The sequence below is a fragment of the Ananas comosus genome, linkage group 4, assembly GCF_001540865.1.
Source record: "Ananas comosus cultivar F153 linkage group 4, ASM154086v1, whole genome shotgun sequence".
In the NCBI taxonomy this organism is placed as follows: Eukaryota; Viridiplantae; Streptophyta; class Magnoliopsida; order Poales; family Bromeliaceae; genus Ananas; species Ananas comosus.
Window position 1 is genome coordinate 14,932,940 of NC_033624.1, and position 20,500 is coordinate 14,953,439.

The 20,500-nt window shown below is 38.4% G+C and overlaps 4 protein-coding genes and 1 long non-coding RNA gene across 6 annotated transcripts; 2 read left to right on the forward strand and 3 right to left on the reverse strand.

The window, feature by feature from the left end:
• On the forward strand, positions 767-3,580 carry LOC109709392 (wall-associated receptor kinase 5-like). Its single transcript, XM_020231603.1, has 4 exons — positions 767-1,663; positions 1,816-1,986; positions 2,069-2,694; positions 2,784-3,580. The coding sequence occupies exons 1-4, from the start codon at positions 781-783 to the stop codon at positions 3,357-3,359; spliced, it is 2,256 nt and encodes a 751-aa protein (XP_020087192.1). The 5' UTR covers positions 767-780; the 3' UTR covers positions 3,360-3,580.
• Positions 5,660-11,369, forward strand: LOC109709391. Of its 2 annotated transcripts, none has more exons than XM_020231602.1 (5): positions 5,660-5,829; positions 7,042-7,280; positions 7,638-7,714; positions 8,528-10,034; positions 10,340-11,369. In XM_020231602.1, the coding sequence occupies exons 2-5, from the start codon at positions 7,121-7,123 to the stop codon at positions 11,017-11,019; spliced, it is 2,424 nt and encodes an 807-aa protein (XP_020087191.1). In that variant the 5' UTR covers positions 5,660-5,829; positions 7,042-7,120; the 3' UTR covers positions 11,020-11,369. The 2 variants fall into 2 exon arrangements, with proteins under 2 accessions (XP_020087191.1, XP_020087190.1); XM_020231601.1 differs by lacking the exon at positions 5,660-5,829 and adding an exon at positions 6,520-6,720.
• On the reverse strand, positions 11,479-14,629 carry LOC109709390 (pentatricopeptide repeat-containing protein At1g18485). The gene has a single exon (XM_020231600.1). The coding sequence runs from the start codon at positions 14,430-14,432 to the stop codon at positions 11,520-11,522; it is 2,913 nt and encodes a 970-aa protein (XP_020087189.1). The 5' UTR covers positions 14,433-14,629; the 3' UTR covers positions 11,479-11,519.
• On the reverse strand, positions 15,082-15,915 carry LOC109709397. The gene is made up of 2 exons (XR_002216082.1): positions 15,588-15,915; positions 15,082-15,505 (listed from the first exon to the last, which is right to left on the reverse strand). It is a non-coding gene; the product is annotated as an uncharacterized LOC109709397 (long non-coding RNA).
• Positions 18,883-19,790, reverse strand: LOC109709396 (metallothionein-like protein type 2). The gene is made up of 3 exons (XM_020231612.1): positions 19,637-19,790; positions 19,450-19,530; positions 18,883-19,250 (listed from the first exon to the last, which is right to left on the reverse strand). The coding sequence occupies exons 1-3, from the start codon at positions 19,699-19,701 to the stop codon at positions 19,148-19,150; spliced, it is 249 nt and encodes an 82-aa protein (XP_020087201.1). The 5' UTR covers positions 19,702-19,790; the 3' UTR covers positions 18,883-19,147.

The following is a 20,500-nucleotide window of genomic DNA, read 5'->3' on the forward strand; positions in this document are numbered from 1 at the left end:
GAAATTTCCACGTTATAGTAGCTCACAGTTTCGAATGTGACATATATAATACAAATACCAACTTTAAATTATTATGTTAAACTTAATTTTCTCCTAAATCTCATGATAATTTATGATCTAAAATGATTGTGACACTGCAATCTACATTCGTAATTAATTAAATCTTCGCGATCTAATTGAACCATTGTTTTCCAAGTCGTCGCGCGAGTAAAAGTCGCCGGGAATTTAATGGGAAAACTAAAATTTATTTAGAAAAAACTTCAAATACCCGCATTGTTGTTTTATTTTTTCTCACTTTAGTACTATGTGGTTTAAAGTGTATCAAGTTAGTACTTTGTGGTTTTGCACTTTCTAACTTTAGTACCGTGTGGCTTAAAGTGTATCAAATTAGTACTATGTGGTTTCGCACTTGATACAAAAATAAAACTATAGGGTACTAACTTGATACAAAAATAAAATCACGGAGTACTAACTTGATATACTTTAAACCACAAAATATTTAGATGAGAAAGTGTAAAACCATAAAATACTAAAATAAAAAAGTACGAAATCACGGGAGATTTTTGAAATTTTACTATTTATTTATTATCCTAAACAAAGAAGTGGCGTACATATTCGTACGTACCTTCTGCCCCCTCCCAAAGTCAACATAGCTACTTTTTAAGTACTATTTAACAACGTAGCTTAATAATAACGTTCAATACACGATCCAGCTAACTCTCTAAGATACCCCAAAAAAAAAAAAACAAAAAAAAGAGGGAGGAGAGGAGGAATTGAAACATGCACCCTTCGCTGCTCAAACTCTTTATCCTATTATTTCTTATTTTCTTTTCCCCGGCATCGTCCTCTGTCACAGCTGCCGCCCCCACTGCTTTACCAAACTGCCTCGACAAATGCGGGAACATCACGATCCCCTATCCCTTCGGCACGTCCTCGAATTGCTACCACAACAGCGGCTTCTACATCGCCTGCAACGCGACCTACGACCCGCCGAGAGCGTTCGTCTCGACCACCAACATCGAGCTCACCGGCATCTCCCTTTCCGATGCCACCGCCACCATCCTCACTCCGATAGCCCACGACTGCTACGCCCCGCTCGGCCTCGGCCCCGACATCAACAACATCTGGACCGACGTCTCCGGCCTCCCCTACACCTTCTCGCACACGCGCAACAAGTTCACCGCCCTCGGCTGCGACACCGTCGCGCTCAACTTCGAGTACAACGTCCTGGACTACTCCAGCGGGTGCGTCTCGTTCTGCGACGACCAGTCGAGCATCGCGAACGGCACGTGCTCCGGCATCGGCTGTTGCCAAACATCAATACCCAAAGGGATGCATAGAGTGTACACGGTGCTGAGGAGTTTGAGGAACCACACAACGACGTGGAACGTGAGCCCCTGTAGCTACGCGTTCGTGGTGGACCAGGAACAGTTCGTGTTTAATTTAACGGATTTGTACGGGTTTTACAGCAAAAATGAGGGGAAGGTCCCCACGGTGATGGATTGGGCCATTGGGAATGCCACGTGTCAGCAGGTGAATGGCACGGAGAAGTTCTCCTGTGGAGCGAATAGTTACTGCGTCGACAACGACAATGGGCCGGGTTACAGGTGTAACTGCAATAGTGGGTACCAAGGAAATCCTTATTTAGCCGATGGGTGCCAAGGTAAAAATAAAGATTTTTACAGGGGTTAATTGCAAATTTTATTCTTAAAACCAGCTATTAATTAAGTACTGTAACTCTTTTTATGTACTTAATGATGATACTAAGAAAATAATGTAATTTTTTTTTTTCTTTTCCTCTGAATCATTTTACAGATATCGACGAATGTGCGGATCCGGGCACGAGTCCGTGCGCCGGAATCTGTGAGAACACGCCGGGCAGCTACGCCTGCTCGTGCCCGCAGGGCTACTACGGCGACGGCAAGAAATCCGGGAGCGGCTGCATCAACAAGCCCAAGAAATTCCCCCTCATCCAAGCTGTTCTTGGTAATTAATTAGCAATTAATTACGCTCTAACTGTATTAACTAATGATGTTAATTAATTAATTAACAAATGATTGTTGTTTAGGTAGTGGATTGAGCTTCTTGTTCCTCCTAGTGAGCGGCTCGTGGGTGTACTGGATATACCGAAAGAGAAAGCTAATCCAACTCAAGGAGAAGTTCTTCAAGCAGAACGGGGGATTGCTGCTGCAGCAGCAGATCGCGTCCCGGGAGGGCGCAGCGGAGTCGGCGGCGCGAATATTCACCGCGGAGGAGCTCAAGGCCGCGACCGACGACTACAGCGAGAGCCTCGTGCTTGGCCGCGGCGGCTACGGCACCGTCTACAAGGGCGTCCTCCCCGGCGGCCGCGTCGTCGCCATCAAGAAGTCGATGGTCGTCGACCGCACGCAGATCGAGCAGTTCGTCAACGAGGTCGTCTTGCTCTCCCAAGTCATTCACAAGAACGTGGTCCGGCTCCTCGGCTGCTGCCTCGAGACCCCCGTGCCGCTGCTCGTCTACGAGTTCGTGTCCAACGGCACGCTGCACCACCACATCCACGGAGCGCCGTCGTCGCTGTCGTGGGAAACGCGGCTGCGGATAGCCGCCGAGACCTCTGCTGCGCTGGCTTATCTTCATTCTGCCATCGCGCGCCCTATCTTCCACCGCGACGTCAAGTCCGCGAACATCCTGCTCGACAACAACTACATGGCAAAGGTACCTACGTACATACCGTTTAGCTTCAAAGTTTAAGCTGACAGAGAACGGTAAATATATTTTACTGTAACGTTTTACGTGATCGGCAGGTGGCGGACTTTGGGGCGTCGCGGCTGATCCCGCTGGACCGGACGCAGATCACGACGTTGGTGCAGGGGACGTTGGGGTACTTGGACCCGGAGTATTTCCAGACGGGGCAATTGACGGAGAAGAGCGACGTGTACAGCTTCGGAGTGGTGCTCGCGGAGCTTCTGACGGGGCAGAAGCCGCTCTCGCAGCGGCGGCCGGAGGAGGAGAGGAATCTGGCTATACATTTCCTGCTGCACATGCGGGAGAACCGGTTGTTTCGGATAGTAGAGCCCAGAGTGAGGAGCGAGGGGAGTAGGGAGCAGCTATCGGCGGTCGCGGAGCTGACGCAGCGGTGTCTGAGGCTGAGAGGGGAGGAGCGGCCCGAGATGCGGGAGGTGGCGGCGGAGCTCGAGAGGGCGAGGAGGGGGCGGACGGCGACAGAGGACGCGGCGGCGGACGCCGAGGGGGAGACGGAGAGTTCGCTTGGGAGGAGAGGAGAGACCAGGTACTACACTGCGGCGCCTGTGATGATCCATACTACTGGGGACGTGGACTTGGATGAGCATATCCTGTTGTCGCTGGAGATGCGGAGGTGATTAATTGGCTAGTTAATTACTATTGGTTGTTTAATAATGTGTTGTGTTGTGTTTAGCTAATTAGGGGAGGGGATTAATGCATATGGTTGACACTTTTTTCTTTTCTTTCCATTTTGTATGTGTATTTGAATAAGTTGAATAGAAATGCCTAAATAAGTGTAGTTAATTTGTAATGGTTTGTACGGTTTGACTTCAAATGTACCTAGATCAATAAATTAAGATGTCCATTTTGGTCCCTTGACTAAATTTGAAACCTTACTATCATTCACCTTGGGTAAGCGACAATTTAGCTTAATGGTTATTATTCAAATCCTAAGTTCATTTTTTTATTTTAACTAAATCTATTTTTTAAAAAAATATAAACAAAATAGATTGCATGCTATTTTTCTTTAGAAAAAAAATAAAAATGTAAAAGGCTCATAAATGCCCGAGAGTTTGAGAAAAATCCAATAAGATCAAATAATCACTTTTTTTTAAAAAATAATTAAATATTCGAGAAAAATTGATTTATTTGAACAAAAGAGACGTAACAACTTTAGCCATGAACTCTTTTTTTTTAATTAAAAAAAGGGGGGGGAAATTGGTCATGGGCTTTTGGCTTTGGGACCCAATGGATAATGCTTTAGGAGACATGTGGCATCAGATTTTTGTATTGTTCTAATTTGAATCTCCCAAGCCACCAATTGAACTCAAAGCCTTAATTTCTTGTTGACTAGTCCTCAGTCAACTCCAACCACCTCTCTCTCTCTCTCTCTCTCTCTCTCTCTCTCTCTCTCTCATCCAAATAATAATAATAATATCAATAATAAATAAATTAAAAAGTGAAAATTGTTGTCCACAATAAAGAAAGAACAAACTAAAATATGATTGATAAAAATAGTAATATTATCATCAACCTACCACAATCATAATTGAGAAAAAGAGTAAGACTTTAAAAAGTACTATTCATGCACATGAATTACCATGTGTTATGTATGAATATTAATTAGTGATGTATTGGTGATCTTCATATAGGGATATTCGAGGGTACCTATCTTTAGAAAATTCTCCAACTATATAACAAGCTTGTAATTATATAATAACCAACCCCCTTAACACGTCACACAATTGGAGCATTCAATAATATTAATTACTAAAATACTAATAATAATATAATTTAGCATGCTAAATTTGAGCAAACTCTCATGAACATCACTATAGTGGACGACCCTTTTGACTAATCTTCTCCATTATTTAAATCGAGAAAGGAGCATTTATTTACCTAGTCAATATCCTTCCAACTATCATATATGTAATAAAAATTCTATCAAAATAATGGCTCTTCGACATTATATCCATAATTATATTCATGAACCAATGTATGCGCTTGACTCATAAACAATTAATTCATATTTTTCCTATAGTTTTTTTTTATTTTTTTTGAGAGATAGAGATAGCACACTACCCGTTTCGTTTATTTCATTTAAAAATAAACTTAGCTGGAAATATGAATAAACTAGAATTTGAATATGGGTCTCGAGTACCAACCACCAAGTCCTTTGGCACTTGCTCTAGGAATAGTTGATAAAATTTATCACTAATTACTAGAGTTGATTTAGATTTCACTCGCAATTGGTATCATTATTATTTTTTTAATTTTAATTTTTATATATTTAAATGTTTCTTTATTATTATTATTATTATTATTGGCCAGTATATAGTGCAACAAGAAAAAGACAAGTAATATATTTTGTATTTTTTAGCAAACAATTGATTATTCATTTGTACAATTCATTACATATTATTTTATATTTCGAATAATATAATATTATATTTTCAGTAATGAAAATGACAACAATCCTAACCAAATCCTTAGAGCGCGTTTGGTTTGCGTTATATAATATTACAGATTATTTCGACATATTCAGATATTTTGAATTTTTAAATGAGATTACTACTGATTATGTATTAGCACGTTTGGTTTGATGCAGTATTGTAATGCTGGATTGCACTATATATAGTATTACTATTTGATCAGTTTATAAAATTTAGTAATTCTAAGCTATTCTAAAATTGCCCTTTCATATTTGGCAATTTTTTTACTATTTACAAATAATAAATTTTTTACGAAATTTTATTTTAAATAATATAAAATTCAGTAATGAAAATGGCAAGTTTCCCATTGTGGTAGGTGCGCGCGAAAAAGAGCGAGGTGAGAAATAGAAATTAGTTTAGAAAAAAAAAAAGAAGAGAAAAGTATAAGTAAATCTACAACAAATTAAATTTCGTAGGAATTAGGGGTAAAAATAAAATTGGGCAAAGAAAGGGACCGCGCAATGAACTCCACCCCTCGTTCAAAGCAAGTAGAACAATTCAATCCCCTCCACCACGAAAAATCCCCAAATTCTCCCTCTTCTTCGAACCCCAACCCTTAGCCTAATCCCCAGTTTCTCCCTTTTTGTGCGATTTTTGTATTATCTCGATCGCAAAGGTGAGTCTCTTTTCTCTGTNTTTTATTTATTTTTTATTTTTATATATTTAAATATTTCTTTATTTTTATTATTGGCCAGTACATAATGCAGCAAGAAGAAAATAAGTATTATATTTTGTATTTTTTAGTGAACAATTGATTATTCATTTGTACAATTCCTTACATATTATTTTATATTTCCAATAATATAATTTTATATTTTCAGCAATGAAAACGACAACAATCCTAACCAATTCCTTAGAGTGCGTTTGGTTCGCGTTATGTAAAATTACAGATTATTTCGACATATCTAGATATTTTGGATTCTGACTGTATTAGCGCGTTTGATTTGATGCAGTAATGTAATACTGGATTACAGTATATATAGCATTACTGTTTGGTCAGTTTATAAAATTTAGTAATAATAATATATCCTAAAATTGCCTTTTCATATTTGGCAAATTTTTTTATTATTGAATAATAATAATTTTTGTACTAAATTTTATTTTAAATAATATAAATTCAGTAATGAAAATGGCAACAATCCTAATCAAATCCTTAAATTAATTAATCGGTTGGGAAACGAAAATCGTTGCAACGGCCGTTTCCCTATGTGGTAGGTGCGCGCGAAAGAGGGCGAGGTGAGAAATAGAAATTAGTTTAGAAAAAAAAAATAGAAAAATATAAGTAAATCAACAACAAATTAAATTTCGTAGAAATTAGGGGTAAAAATAAAGGCAAAGAAAGGGACCGCGCAATGAACTCCACCCCTCGTTCAAAGCAAGTAGAACAATTCAATCCCCTCCACCACGAAAAATCCCCAAATTCTCCCTCTTCTTCGAACCCCAACCCTTAGCCTAATCCCCAGTTTCTCCCTTTTTGTGCGATTTTTGTATCATCTCGATCGCAAAGGTGAGTCTCTTTTCTCTGTTTCCGATTCGTCGTGCCGTTAAGGTGCTCGACAAAAGGTTTCAGAGAGTTATTAGCGCATAAAGCGTTGATTTTTAATGGTTCTGTTAACTGGTGTGTTTCTGTTACCATTTTTGTTCCATTTAATCCTTATTTATGGATTCAGTGTTCAGTTTCAATCGGTTATTTGATGCTTTAAGTGATCATATTGATCATATTGTTCGTTCCCTTTTTGATCTATTCCTTATTTGGAATTGGATGGGTAGTTGTTTCTCCCCTATTTTCTAAGTTAATTTTTAAGTTATTATATTTATTTCTTCTCAGGATCGGAGGCTAAAGGAACTCTAAGAGGTGTTATTGTGGATCAGATATATCTAAAAAAGACCTCTGTTTGGTGAATAAAATGGCAAAAGTGTTGCAGCATCAGGACTCTAATGCATCATATTGGAAGAGCTTTCAAGGTTGTACATGGGGCTTGCTTCAATTCTTCGACTTCCAACAACGTTTACATGTTCGACGGATGCTTTCGAACAGGCGACATGCTGATGAAAAATACTCTGGAGGTAACTATTGACCTTTTACCATGATTCTTTTTTTAAAAAATTTTGATTTTTCGTTATATTGGCACCTACTCGGGTCTTCAATTTTGGTGAAATTTGTGTTTGTTTGGTAGATAACTGGGTTCTTGTTTCTCTCCATAGGAGCTTAGCTAATTTTAGCTCTTTACATGAAAATTCGGAGCAAAGAAACACAAAATATGAATAATATTTTAAGGAATTCAAAATATTGTTCTGAAGAAAAGAATAAGCTGTATGACCTTGTTTTTCTTTTTCTTTTAACTTTTCTCAGTATAAATTAAGTTACATCACCGGTAGCAGCTTTTGAAGGTACTAGTATATTGATCGTAATTTCCGCTGCAGGAACAAAGCTTTCGGGGTCATATGTTTCTCTTACTGGCAAAGATCATGGCGACATGGATGATGAAACAAAGTTCAAAGTAAGTTTAGTTAATATACTTCTTTAGCATGCTTTGCAGTTTTGCTTTGAATTGGAGTTGCTTCGTCGGTATCATATTTGTGGTGTCGAGAAATTTAGATTTTCCCTGAAATACTTGTGTGTTATTCATTGCACTTGTATTGCTATATGCTCTTCTCTGGCCCTCAGGACTAATTTCAGCGAGCCTTCATTACAATTAGTACAGTGGATGTTATAATGTTTTAAATTCCTCCAGGACTCGTTTACCTATCATAAATTTGACAGAAACTAGTTTTCGGAACATCTGTTTTTCTGGGGGGCGCAAAGTGTACTTAATTTACCAAGAATTTTCAGTTTCATTGGGAGTGTAACAGATCCTGTATTTTATGTAGCAACTTATTTGACCTTTTCACTTGATCATGGACAGATATGGAAATTGAATGATTGGAATGTATTTAAATGAGGAAGGGTAATGGACTTATAAGCATACCTAAATGTATAGCTGGCAAAAGAGGAAACTCTGCAGTTATTTATGTAATCTAAGTTTTTTCTTGAAATCAAAGTTCCTCATTTGCATGTGACAGTCTCATTGGGCTATCCTGCTTTTCCTTTTGGATGTTCTGTACATCACGTGCTAATAAAAATTGCCAGTTGTCTTAATTAATCAGCTTTCAAAAAAAGAAAAAGAAAAAGTTGTCTTAATTAGTTGATACATTAAAAGCACTTCAACTCTGATCAAAACTTTTTAACATAATAAAATTTACTTTATGGATTAATCGCTTGATGTGCTCTCATATTGGCTCTAATCCGTTTATGGTTGTCCTTTTGGTTTCAGATGATAAATAAAGGCAATTACTTAAAGGGAAATTCTTACAAGGCTCGCATGAGGGCTTTAATCTCTAAAAAGATCCACAGGAAGAAAAAAAATATGCTCCCTGCAGGGCCGCGACTGCTGCGTACAGTTTCCATTCATCATTGGGAGTGCGATGACTATGTTCTCCCCAATCAAACAGTTTCTGATAGAAGTGCTTCTACAATTGATTCTACTTCATGCAAAACTTGTTCTTCTACATGTTGTCAACACTCTCCGCTATTGACCAAAGATATACTAGTCGATTACTCAAAAGAAAAATCAGCAGAAGGTTTATCGAAGCAAAAGGAAATGGATTCTGAAGTTGAAATAGATTGTGTGTTAAAATCAAAAGATTTTCTCGATGCGGAGGAGGAGCTCTTAAATACACATGGGGAATTCTTTCCAGAAGTTTTTGCAGATTCAGGACTTCATTGGGAAAATTATTTAGGTTTTCCTTCTCCTCTCAAAGAAAAAGGCTTAGCAAGATCTAGCTCATTCCCAAGAGGCAGAACAAATCAAAGGTCGTCAAAAGCTAAACATAAGTCCTCAACTCAATATACCATGAAAAGTGAGCCGATTTCCGAGCATTCACCAGATTCTCCTCATGAATCTATAATTCAGAGGGAACCTAGAACTTTTGTTGATCACGTTAATGACCTCAAACAGATGATAAAGGATGTCTTTGATGCAAAAAGGAAGGTGGAGCATCGAATCTCAATGGATGGGGTTTTGGATAGAGTTCCTTATGGCCAAAAGGTTTCTGATGACGAGATTAAACCAAAGCTGTTTCGATCTACCTCAGCAAGATCATATAGAGAAACTTCAAGAGATAGGTTTGAAATACCTGCTAATAGGAATCCACATGAAAGAATGAGTAGGTCTCGCTCTCTTGCCGAATCTGTGGATAAGTACTCTCACTTGCTTGCATCTGCTTCGCACAAAGAAGGTAACAAATTACGTGACAGATCAATTTCAAACAAAGAAGGTTTTTCCCAGGACCTGAGGACTCGAAATGCTTTTCAAAGAATTGTTTCTACTCCTGAGTATAGGTCATATCATTTAAGTATGGATATGGATGCTGACAATGAAGTACTTCATGAAGCTTTATCATTGAATATCTCAACCACAAGTGTTTTGGATGAGCGACAAGCAATAGATGAAGATGCTACCGAGACAGTAGAAAATGAGAAGAACAATACATGGGAGGTTTTCGATTTGACCGAAGAGAAGGTGATTGATGTTCCTTCTACTGATCAGGAGACCGAAGTTCTGGAACAGGGAGTGCTAAATTTTGATTATGAGAAGAATGATATTTGTGAGGTTTCAGATTCAGTAAATGAAGGCACGAGTAGTGCTCCTTGCAATGAGCAGGAAATTGAAATTAAACTGGACTCAAACTTTGATCCGATGAAGCCGAGCCCAACATCTGTTCTTGAATTGAGCCCTTCAGACGATTCTGTTAGTCCTGTGAAATATAAAATTTTGGAAGGTAATGTTTCTAAACATAAATGGCTTTGTAGAGATATTAAGTATACCACCATTATAAAAACTGTATGCAATTTCAGTTTATTACAACTAATTCTTATGTAATTATTCTAAGTGCAAGATATAGGTTGCCTTACTACTTTTATGCTTTTTTATCTCCATCCTACTATATGAATCTATGATATCAGATTGTTATGGCGGTACGGAGATGTACATAGTTTTACTACGAACATCAAACTTGACTTGTTTTTCTTTTCCTACTTATAAGAACTGAATCGCATCTTTTAATTGTGTGCTTTTTTCAACCAGATTCAGACGTAAATTGTAGAAGCCTTGATTGCAATGAGCTGGCTTCTTCAACAAATTCAAAACTGTCGGACTTTGAAGCACCTTCTTGGGTGGAAACTACTGAACCAACTTGTGATACTACACAGCAAAAGAACCCTGTTTATTTCGAAGCACTTAAGATTGGGCTGGATCAAATGAACAGGACTGAGTTCCATTATCTAAAACGTGTTCTTGAAAAGTATTGCTTCAGCAGTGAAGAGTCTTTTGAAACTTGGTACTCTCTCAACCAACACGATGCAGATATTTCAGCATTCATCTCCAATAATATTTCTATTGACGAAGAGCTTTTGGTTGATCTCATAAACGAAGCATCATACCAAATTCACGAAAAACATTCAACTCAGAACCTTTCTTTCTCTCCTGTTGCTTTTCGTCCTAGACGGAAGCCTGCGGGGTACCATCTCCTTAATGAGTTGTGGGCACGAATTAGTTCGCATCTTGAGCCACAAGTGAAGTCTAATTACATGCTTGAAAGTGTCGTGGCTCAGGACTTTGCAAAAAATGACGGATGGTTGGACCTTCAATTGGATGCTGAGGGCGTGGGGGTGGAATTGGAAGGTGTCATATTGGATGATTTAATCAATCAGTTAATTCTCGATGTTGATGAATTCGCCCTTTCTCAGTTGATATACTCCGAGTAAGTACTCTACTAAGACACATATACAATACACAATTCTTTTCCACTCAATTTTTTTGTAGTGCTCTGTAGTATAAGCAATGCTATCATTTACATTCGTTCTGTATAGACACCAACAAATCAACACCTAAGGCATTGTAGTAATGTTGTATATAAGGTAATGAATAAAAGAGAAGATGTAGTAGATAGGTTGTGGTCAACCAAAGGTGTCTGTTGAGATCTTGTGGCCCCTTTTTTCTCTGTAGTTGTTGGTGAGATTTTTCTTAGAGGAGTTCTTGTATAAGCAATTATTTTGGTGAATATAGTGAACTAATAATGTTTTGCCGCTTGAATCCTTAATTTGTTATTTCTTTAGTTTCCTGTGTTGATAGAGGTTGTCAGATGGTTTGATTGGTTTGGATATTTGGTGTGTCTTGTTCTTTTTTATCAACTGTGGAGATGCTGATCTTGTTCTAAACTATTCTGCTAAAAGCCACAACAACAATGGTACAATATATATTCAGATCACCAATAATTACAGCAAGAACAAAACCCACCTTTGAAATGATGAAACCTCTTGTTGTCTCTCACCACAATATCCCTCCCCACAACTTTCGACACCAGCTTCGCCGCATTATGGCAATCCCTGCACATCCTAATGTTCTTAAAAACCCCAATCTTTGTCCCTTTGCTGGTCTTTAAAAGCCCAAATGCTATGGCTTGCTTCTCACTGTGACACCTCAACACCTCAACCTTCTCTTCCTCCTCCAACTCATGAAGCACTGAACTTGTATCTGGAACATAACCTATTCTTCGTATCTTTTCCTCCAAAACATTCCACATTTTCCGAATCTCAGTCGACTCAGGAACCCTAGAATCACCTGCGACAAAGCTATAAACATTACCACCAATGTCAATCCAGCTGCAACCTGGGTCTTTGAAGAGGCCATTTTCCTTAATTCTCTTTCTAATTCTTCTTACATCATCCCACCTCCCAAAACCTGCATATAGATTAGAAGCCAAAACATAGTGTTCTGTTTTGCTAGGCTCTAACTCCATCAGCTTCTCCGCAACTTTCTCTCCCAAGTTTATGTCTCCATGAATTCTACATGCACAAAGTAGTGTACTCCACATTTTTCCGTCTGGCTCTTGGGGCATTTCTTCGATCAGTTTTACTGCATCGGCCAATCGACCGGCTCTACCAAGCATGTCGGCTACGCACGCATAGTGCTCTAATTTTGGCTCCAACCCATGATTGGTTTTCATCTCCTCGAAGTAATTCAATCCTTTTTCAACCATTCCAGCATGGCTGCATGCCATTAATAAACCGACATATGTAAACTCATCGGGCTTCATCCCCTCTCTCTGCATCTCATTATATAGTTTGATGGCTTCGTCGGCGTACCCATTAACCCCGTATCCTGTGATCATCACGGTCCACAAAACCACGTCTTTGTTTTGCAACCTGTCGAAGAAACTTCTAGCTTGTTCGACATACCCACACTTTGCGTACATGTCTATGATCGAGCTACCGATAAATGGGTCTTCAGTGAACTCCGCCTTCAATGCGAAACAATGAGCCTCTTTCCCTAATCGGACAGCCGACAACTGAGTGCAAGCCATGAATGCGCTTGTCGTGGCAATAATCGAAGGACGGTTACTACTAATTAGCATTTTGCGGAAGAGATTAAGGGATTCCTCGGGCAACCCATTCTGAGCATACCCAGCAATCATAGCATTCCAAGAAACCAAATCCTTCTCCTCCGTTTCATCGTATAATAACCTTGCAGTAGATTCTTTTCCACATTGTATGTAAAGAGATAGAAGAGAGATGTTAATGAATGAATCTTTCTCCAAACCATTCCTTAAAACGAACCCATGAGTCGATTTCCCATATCGGAGATGCTTCATATTAGCACAAGCTAAAAGCAAGCTGCCGATAGTAAACCAATCAGCTTCAAACCCTAAAGAAGACATCTGAAGGAATAGATCTACTGCGATGTTAGGATCGCCATTTTGGGCGTGACCGCCGATTAGGGCATTCCATAAGCTCACGGTCTTAATCTCAGTTCCATTGAATACGTCATTGGCATAATCGAGCGACCCACACTTTGCGTATGCTGCGATTAGGGCATTCGGTACCAACTCGTTGATCTCCAACTCATTTCTAATCACAAAACAATGAATTTCTTTCAATTTCGAAAGCTCTGATCTGCTTGAAAAAGCCGGTAGGACATTCAAGACCGTGACTTCATTTGCATTTATTCCCTCCCCCGTTTGCATTTCGCGCAAAAGATTGAATGTCTCAGCAATATCTCCATTCCTCGCATAGCCACCAATCATGGCATTCCAAGAAACCACATTTCGTCGAGCACTTTCAGAAAACAAGCACTCCGCGTCCGGTAAATTACCGCATTTCGCATACAAATCGATCAACGCATTGTTCACTCTCAGCTCATGATCCAAGTCCAATTTCACTGATAATCCATGAACCACCCTCCCCATTTCAACCCATCCTCCTACTGTGCACATCGGAAGTACCGTCACCACCGTCGCATCGTCCGGTCTCATACCACCTTCGCCGATCGCCAACATCTCCCTAAACAAATCAAAACCCTTATGCAACAACCCATTCTCAGAAAAAACGCATATCATAGTATTCCAAGAAACTAAATTTCTGTCGGGCATTTTGTCGAACACGCGAACCGCGTCGTCGACGGAACCGCACTTCCCGTACATCGACATCAACGAATTGCTCACAAAAGTGTCCGCGCCCAACCCCAATTTCACAGCTAATCCATGAACGGTTTCCCCAAGCCCCACATCCAAAACCCCCGCGGAGGACTTTAACACGCAGGGCAGAGTAAAAGTATCGGGCTTGATATCGGTGTCGGAGATCAATCGCACGAACACGTCGAGCGCTTCTCCAAAAAGCTCGTTTTTGGCGAGCCCGCTGATCATGGCGTTCCACTGGAACAGGTTCCGCCGCTCCAGGGCTTCGAAGACGCGGCGCGCGTCCGCGGCCGCGCCGCACGCGGCGTACATGGTGAGGAGCCGCGTGGTGAGCACCGCGTTGCGCAGAAGCGCTTCCGAGGACGCGACGAGGCCGTGGACGCGGCGCCCCGCGTCGAGGTCCCGCGCCGCGGCGCAGGATCGGAGGAGGCGGCCGATGGCGTCCGCATGCGACGCCGACGCCGCCGCCGCGTCGGGGCAGAGGAGGAGGAGTCGGAGGGCATTTTCGACATTTCCTTCGTCCGGGGCGGGGACTAGCTCTTTTGGGGAGGGTTTGGGGGACGTTTTGGTGGAGCGGAGGGAGAGGGTCGCCGCTGCGCCTGGGGTGGTTTTGGGGGTAGTTTTGGGGTAGGCGTAGCGTTGGGTGGGGGTGCGCTTCAGAAGAGGAGGGAGAGGGGAGGTGGAGAGTGTTGAAGCAGAAGCCATTGTAGGATAAGAACAGTTATCTTCTTCAAATTTTATAATTTTATATTTACGACGATAAATAAAATATTAAAAAAAAAACACTTTTTCTGAAGTAGCAAAATAAACGAAAAAAAAAGCTTTTTTTCAATTAAAAAATTGGTGTTGGATAAATAGAGGCGTTAACGGGGCCAAAAATTTCGTGAGCATCGTTTCAAATTATTTGGGTTAGGAACGATGCGAATGAATGTCGTGTGGCCCATTCAACAGTTGCCCATGAAAGGAAAAATAAAAATAATATCATGTGTTTTCAGAGAGAGAGAGAGAGAGAGAGGGGCAAAAATGAGGGTGACTGTTGGATAGGTCACGCAGCATCTATCCTTATCGTTTCGAAACTAATAGTTTGGAAACGGTGCCCAAAAAAATTGTCCAGTTCTTGGACTATTCATTTCACGATATACTTTTTGTTACACACTGTAGTCTTTAAATAATTATTTCGTATATATTATATATTTATTTTTGTTATTAGGAATTAAAACTATAAAATAACTTTTTAATCTTGTGTTATCAACATTTGGATTATCATTCATCAATGGTCAAATTAATCATTTCTCAACAGAGCAAGAAAGAAATTACTAGCTGGATAGAAAAACTATATATATATATATATATGTAATATAAATTATATTTAAGAGTCATCATCTTGGGAGAATGTTTACATGAGATAGTAACCTTAGAAATAGAAATGCGTATTTAGAAAACATAAGCCCCGTAAATAGCTTATATATATTTATAGAGCTTTATATCTTTCTCATTTGCAGCAGCCAAAGGTGTCACAATTGCAGTTTGGTCCACATTTGCAGTTGGGTCCTCCACTCTCCATCTCAAGCCCTTCAACATGCCTGCGGAGTCGAATTAGTCACGTAAATATCAATTTTGACAGGGGTTTGTAAGTAATTAAAAATAAATTGCATGCACGTAAAAGAGTATATATATATATATAGAGAGAGAGAGAGAGAGAGAGAGAGAGAGAGAGAGAGAGAGAGGTTTTGGTAGCAAAGCTCTCTCCTCCGCTGAACCCTGGGCGCATGTTGCACCTGCAATGTAAGTACGTAATGAACAAATTAATTACTTAATCAGCATCTTTACATAAACATCCCTATAGATTGAAAATATCACAGTTTCCTCCCCCGCAGCAGCGGTTGCTGCAGCTGCAGCTCGAATCAGCACAGCAAGAGCACTTCCCTCCACCGCAGGACATTTTGTTTTCTGCGGTATGGGGATAAAAGAATCTGTTGCTTAATCTCTTCATCGCACAAGCTTGAGTAGTAGTTGTGATTTGTGAAGGGTTGTGCTCTCTATTTATAGAAGTAATGATAGTAACAAGAGAGAACCAAACTGAGTGCGTCACGTTCACGCACATGCAACGACAAAAATTTTGTAAGTAGCTCTTTTTTACGAGTTGGATATGTTCGAAAAAGAAAAGAAAAAATTAAAGTAGCATTTAGATAAAGAGATATTCATATCAATTACACTAGCAGTAAGCCAATAAATAAAATAAATAATCAATCAGAACGTATTTCAAAGCATTAGTGTTGAGGAAATATCTTTCTTTGATTATGTTGCTTATGTTGGTCCCATAGTGAATTTTATATCCTTTTCTTTCGAAAGAAATGATATGCCATTATATTCTTTAAGAATCGTGCTAAATTGTATTAATAGTACTGTTACACTTTTTATTTGAACGGCTGTGTGAGGCTAGCTCGTAAGCATCTCCTTTTGACTCCATCTTAATTCTGACCTTGGAAATTAGAAAATTGATCTCATGTTTGGGAACTACTAGTGGATTTTATCCTTTTGTTTTTAATTGAAGAAAAACACTTTCTTCAACAAAAATAATTAGAGACATAAAATTTGTCAAAATCTCTAGTTAATTTAATAAAATTTTTCAGTTTAATTGAATGAAACAATACAAATCAAAATAAATGGAAATTATGGGAATGCCAAAGAAAAAAAGAAAGAAATTTAGAAAAAAAAAAAGGACTCAATTTTTTGCCTTGTTGTGCATCATCCGAGCACTCCTAATTCCAAGTCAGGGTATACACAAGTCTAAAGTGAAAGTGCAAGTCTCCTCCATTATCTTTAGTGGAACATGAGACTTACTTTGCTGGGTCTTTAGAATCCTTCTTCAATCAACAGGTCAACTGAGAGGTCTTGCAAGTTAAACTGGTTTTAAATCATACATAATAATGTTGCTCGATCTCTCCTCCTCAATCTAAACAAATAAGATAATAAATCGTTATCAGTGCATGTGCTAGCTCCCATTAATTAAGTCCATGTCTACTCCAACCTACTACCTCCTCTCCCTCTTCCTCTTCCTCTTCTTCAACTTCCATGCTGCCAATCCTTCTCCTCCTCCTCCTCCTCCATGCCCTACAGCCCAGATCTCATGTGGAGGTATCACTTGGGCTATTAAGCCTCCTTTCTTCACAAACAGTGCCACAACTTCAGACCTGCAGTGTCAGAAGCTTCACCTCATCCAGTGTGTGTATCAGAGACTACTGGTCCAATTCTATGGCACAGGATTCTTCTATATTGTTACAAATATCTCATATTTTGATCGGACAATTCAAGTCGACGAGCTCAACCTTTACCCTAGCACATGGAATTCTAACTGTTCCTTCCTCTATAGTTTCAAGAATCCCACCCCTATCAGTAATCTTAGCCGACTCACTTCGCATGTAAGCGCCGCCCTCTCATCGTTCAGCTGCAGTATGCTGGAGAATGAATACAATAATTACCAGGACATCTTCGGCAGTCTCCTTGGTCCTCTTTCTTGCGAGAATTACACCCTCTTCTTTTCCAAGTATATAGATGCACAAATTGTTTTCATGTAATGTACTTTTATGATTACATTTACATTACTAAACTAAACGCATGCTTAATTTTATTGTTTGGAATCTGATAGAACCATGCAATTGAAAATTAAAGGTTTCGCTCTGATTTAGGGTCTAAATAACTAATCCGTAGTGCAAACTTTTTTTTATATATTTATCGATCTGCAGAGATAGATATGAATTGTCGATCTCTATCATTACGTATTAAATATAAAAAGAAAAATAGTCGGATCCAACATATCGAATCTTGATAGGTGGCAGCATATGTAGGGAGTGGCACTATAATTTTTTTTTTTTTTTTTTCTCACAAATGTTGATTCATATATATTGCTTTACATAATATCAAGCTTCTAGTTAAGCATCCATTGAATTTGCTATGGGCATAAATTAGTCGGAATCAAAGCTTATCTCCACATGCAGTGGACTAGACAATCTATGGGGCCACCATTAACAAAAGCTTAGTGTGATTCTTCTAAATATCTTTTCAAAAAACAGCTTAATATTATATATAATGATTGATAAATAAATCATTCAAATAGAAGTAGTACAAAGTTCTAAAGATGCAAAGAAAAAATATATGGGTAAGTAAAAGATACTCCAATTTGGTAATGGACAATGAGAGATAGGAATATGGTGTGGCTTAAATGAACCTGCTTTTTATCCTATTTCGAGTAAATCGAAAGCAAAGAAGCCATCCTATGGAAAAAGGAAATTGATCATTCATTAGAAAAATTAAAGTTCAGAGGGATGTAATAATAATACGTTTAAGGAATATTACAGTGTTTAAGTTACAAATTTGTACAGAGTAATCGAGTCACGACGCTGAAATAAATAGGAACTATTACTACATTTTTTGCACTATGTTTGGACACTATTATTTGATTCTAATATTTGATTCGAGACCGAAGAGAAAAGGTCTATAAAGAGAAGTGTAATTTGTCGGGCTCAAACCATGCACTGACCCATGATGACAAATTATCATATGCTTTTACCACTATGGCTACTAATTAATGATTGGCTCTAATGGATAATAATTGTTAGGGGATGTTGATATGCCGCATATATATCCGATTATACAGTACAACCTAACTACTACTGTTAACAGTGTTACTACGAATTTTGGAGGATGGCATTTACTATGCATGAGGAATTCAATTAATACTTTCTTTCTTTCTTTTGTGTCACGCATCATTGCATATATATGTTGAATATATAAATATTAAAACTTATTTTTTGGTAACTCAAGCATTTACATATTAGAAGCAAAAGTTTTGAACTCGAGTTTTGTCAGATTCTTAACTTTATTTAGTTTTCTCCCATTTCATTCAAATTTACGTCATCAACTTAACATAAAGCCTTTAGTCCATGCTTGAGGAGCGTGTTGAGCCTATTTGAAAAAATCTCGGATCCAAATGCATAGCGCAATGTTAAATATAAATATTATAAATACTCTTCTCTGGCAACAATAATAGGAATAACTAATCCAAGTAAAAAATGATCGTCTATTATTATACCACCTATACGTGGCCACACAAGATACTTAATCTTTTATATATATCAACAAAAACATACATACATATTAAAAGCCATTTAATATATATCAAGGAGAATGATACAGGATTGGAAAAAGTAACACAGGATACAGCACTTTTCTCCGCTTATTTTATAACCATAACCATTCATACATTATAACATTAGAACCAGAGACCCATCACTATAGCAAATATATATATATATATGTCTCCCCATAGTTTAGCTCGCATAAACATATTTATTTATAGCAAATATATATATATGTCTCCCCATAGTTTAGCTCGCATGAACATATTTATTTATGCGCCCTTATTTGCATCCGCAGCAACTGCAGTTGCAGTTGGGGCCGCACGTGCTGCTGCACCCTCCTTTGTCACACTCCCCACTCGCCACCTCAAACGATTCAAATTTCCTGCAAATTAAATTCAAAAAAAATCTCATGCATTTGATTTGGTACATAATAATTGTTATCGAAAATATACATCCAAAAAAAGATAAGTTAAGAAATATTATTAAAACTCTCGGTCACATATATGATGAATATCAGATAAATCATATTACGTGTATCGACAGAAAAGATAACAGATTAATTCGATAATAAGATTCAGTACCCCTTCTGGGGAGCAGCAACGAAGATCATGGTTTGGGTGGTGACCATCCCCTCTCCACTCAAATGAGGGTACATTTTGCACCTGCATCCACACAAGATCAAAAAGGATAACAAATTTCAAGTTATAATTAATTAATTAAGCGTAAATGCAAATCTGTTCGTATAAGAATAAATATTTGCAAACAGACCCTCCGCATCCGCTGCCACAATTGCAACCAGAGCCACAACCACAGTTCCCTCCGCAGCAGGACATTTTCTCTTAAGAGCTTTTGCTTCAGAATTAAATATGAAAACTATTACAAAGGATTTGGATCTCTTAAACTTAAAGCTTGTGTGGATATTGAGACCAAGCCAACCTATTTATAGAGGAATAGGAGAGAGAGAGAGAGAATTGTGAACCGTACACGTGTCAGAATCTGTCCCTTTAGAAACTAAAATTATAAATGCCCTCAATAAATGATGTTCAAAGGTATTTATATATCTCTTTGTTTGAGTCCAAAATTTTTTAACATGGCATCGAAATTTAGTTCACATAGTTTAATTTGTTATCTCATGCACCTTGAAGGTGAGTTTGCTCTCGTGCTATGCGTGCGCATGTTTTGAGTTGATTCGAAGGTTTTTAATTAACATCAATAATAATTTGATCTCAAATATTTAAAAAGACTAATTGCTTGTTATATTAGTGGCATATATTTTCTATTTAGACTATGTTTGATATTGCAAAAAATTTATGTTTGGTGCGGTGAAAAGATATAATAAAAAAATTATTAAATTTTTATGTCGTCCGATCAGAAACAGAAAAAAATAGTTCTCTATATGCTTTAGTACCGATTCTGTTTTGTCAACTAGTAATAGATGAGTTTCAATATCAAACGGGTCCTTAGGCAAATATATCACATCTTGATTTCGAGTTTCTCGTAATAAGTTTTGTCGTGACCTGAATTTTCACCTAAATTTGATTAGGCATTAGAGTATGAATTGAGCACTCTAAAACCACACCAAAAGAAAGATTGAAATATAAGAAACCAACTTTTCAAAGCAATAGCATCATA

Coding starts and splice junctions, on each gene's coding strand:
- LOC109709390 (XM_020231600.1), bottom strand. CDS start 14,432: ATGGCTTCTGCTTCAACACTCTCCACCTCCCCTCTCCCTCCTCTTCTG.
- LOC109709391 (XM_020231602.1), top strand. CDS start 7,121: ATGGCAAAAGTGTTGCAGCATCAGGACTCTAATGCATCATATTGGAAG. Junction 7,281..7,637: donor TGATGAAAAATACTCTGGAG/GTAACTATTGAC, acceptor TTTCCGCTGCAG/GAACAAAGCTTTCGGGGTCA. Junction 10,035..10,339: donor GAAATATAAAATTTTGGAAG/GTAATGTTTCTA, acceptor TTTTTCAACCAG/ATTCAGACGTAAATTGTAGA.
- LOC109709396 (XM_020231612.1), bottom strand. CDS start 19,701: ATGTCCTGCTGCGGAGGGAACTGTGGTTGTGGCTCTGGTTGCAATTGT. Junction 19,531..19,636: donor TGTGGCAGCGGATGCGGAGG/GTCTGTTTGCAA, acceptor GTGTGGATGCAG/GTGCAAAATGTACCCTCATT. Junction 19,251..19,449: donor GTTGCTGCTCCCCAGAAGGG/GTACTGAATCTT, acceptor TTTAATTTGCAG/GAAATTTGAATCGTTTGAGG.
- LOC109709392 (XM_020231603.1), top strand. CDS start 781: ATGCACCCTTCGCTGCTCAAACTCTTTATCCTATTATTTCTTATTTTC. Junction 1,664..1,815: donor TTTAGCCGATGGGTGCCAAG/GTAAAAATAAAG, acceptor ATCATTTTACAG/ATATCGACGAATGTGCGGAT. Junction 2,695..2,783: donor ACAACAACTACATGGCAAAG/GTACCTACGTAC, acceptor CGTGATCGGCAG/GTGGCGGACTTTGGGGCGTC.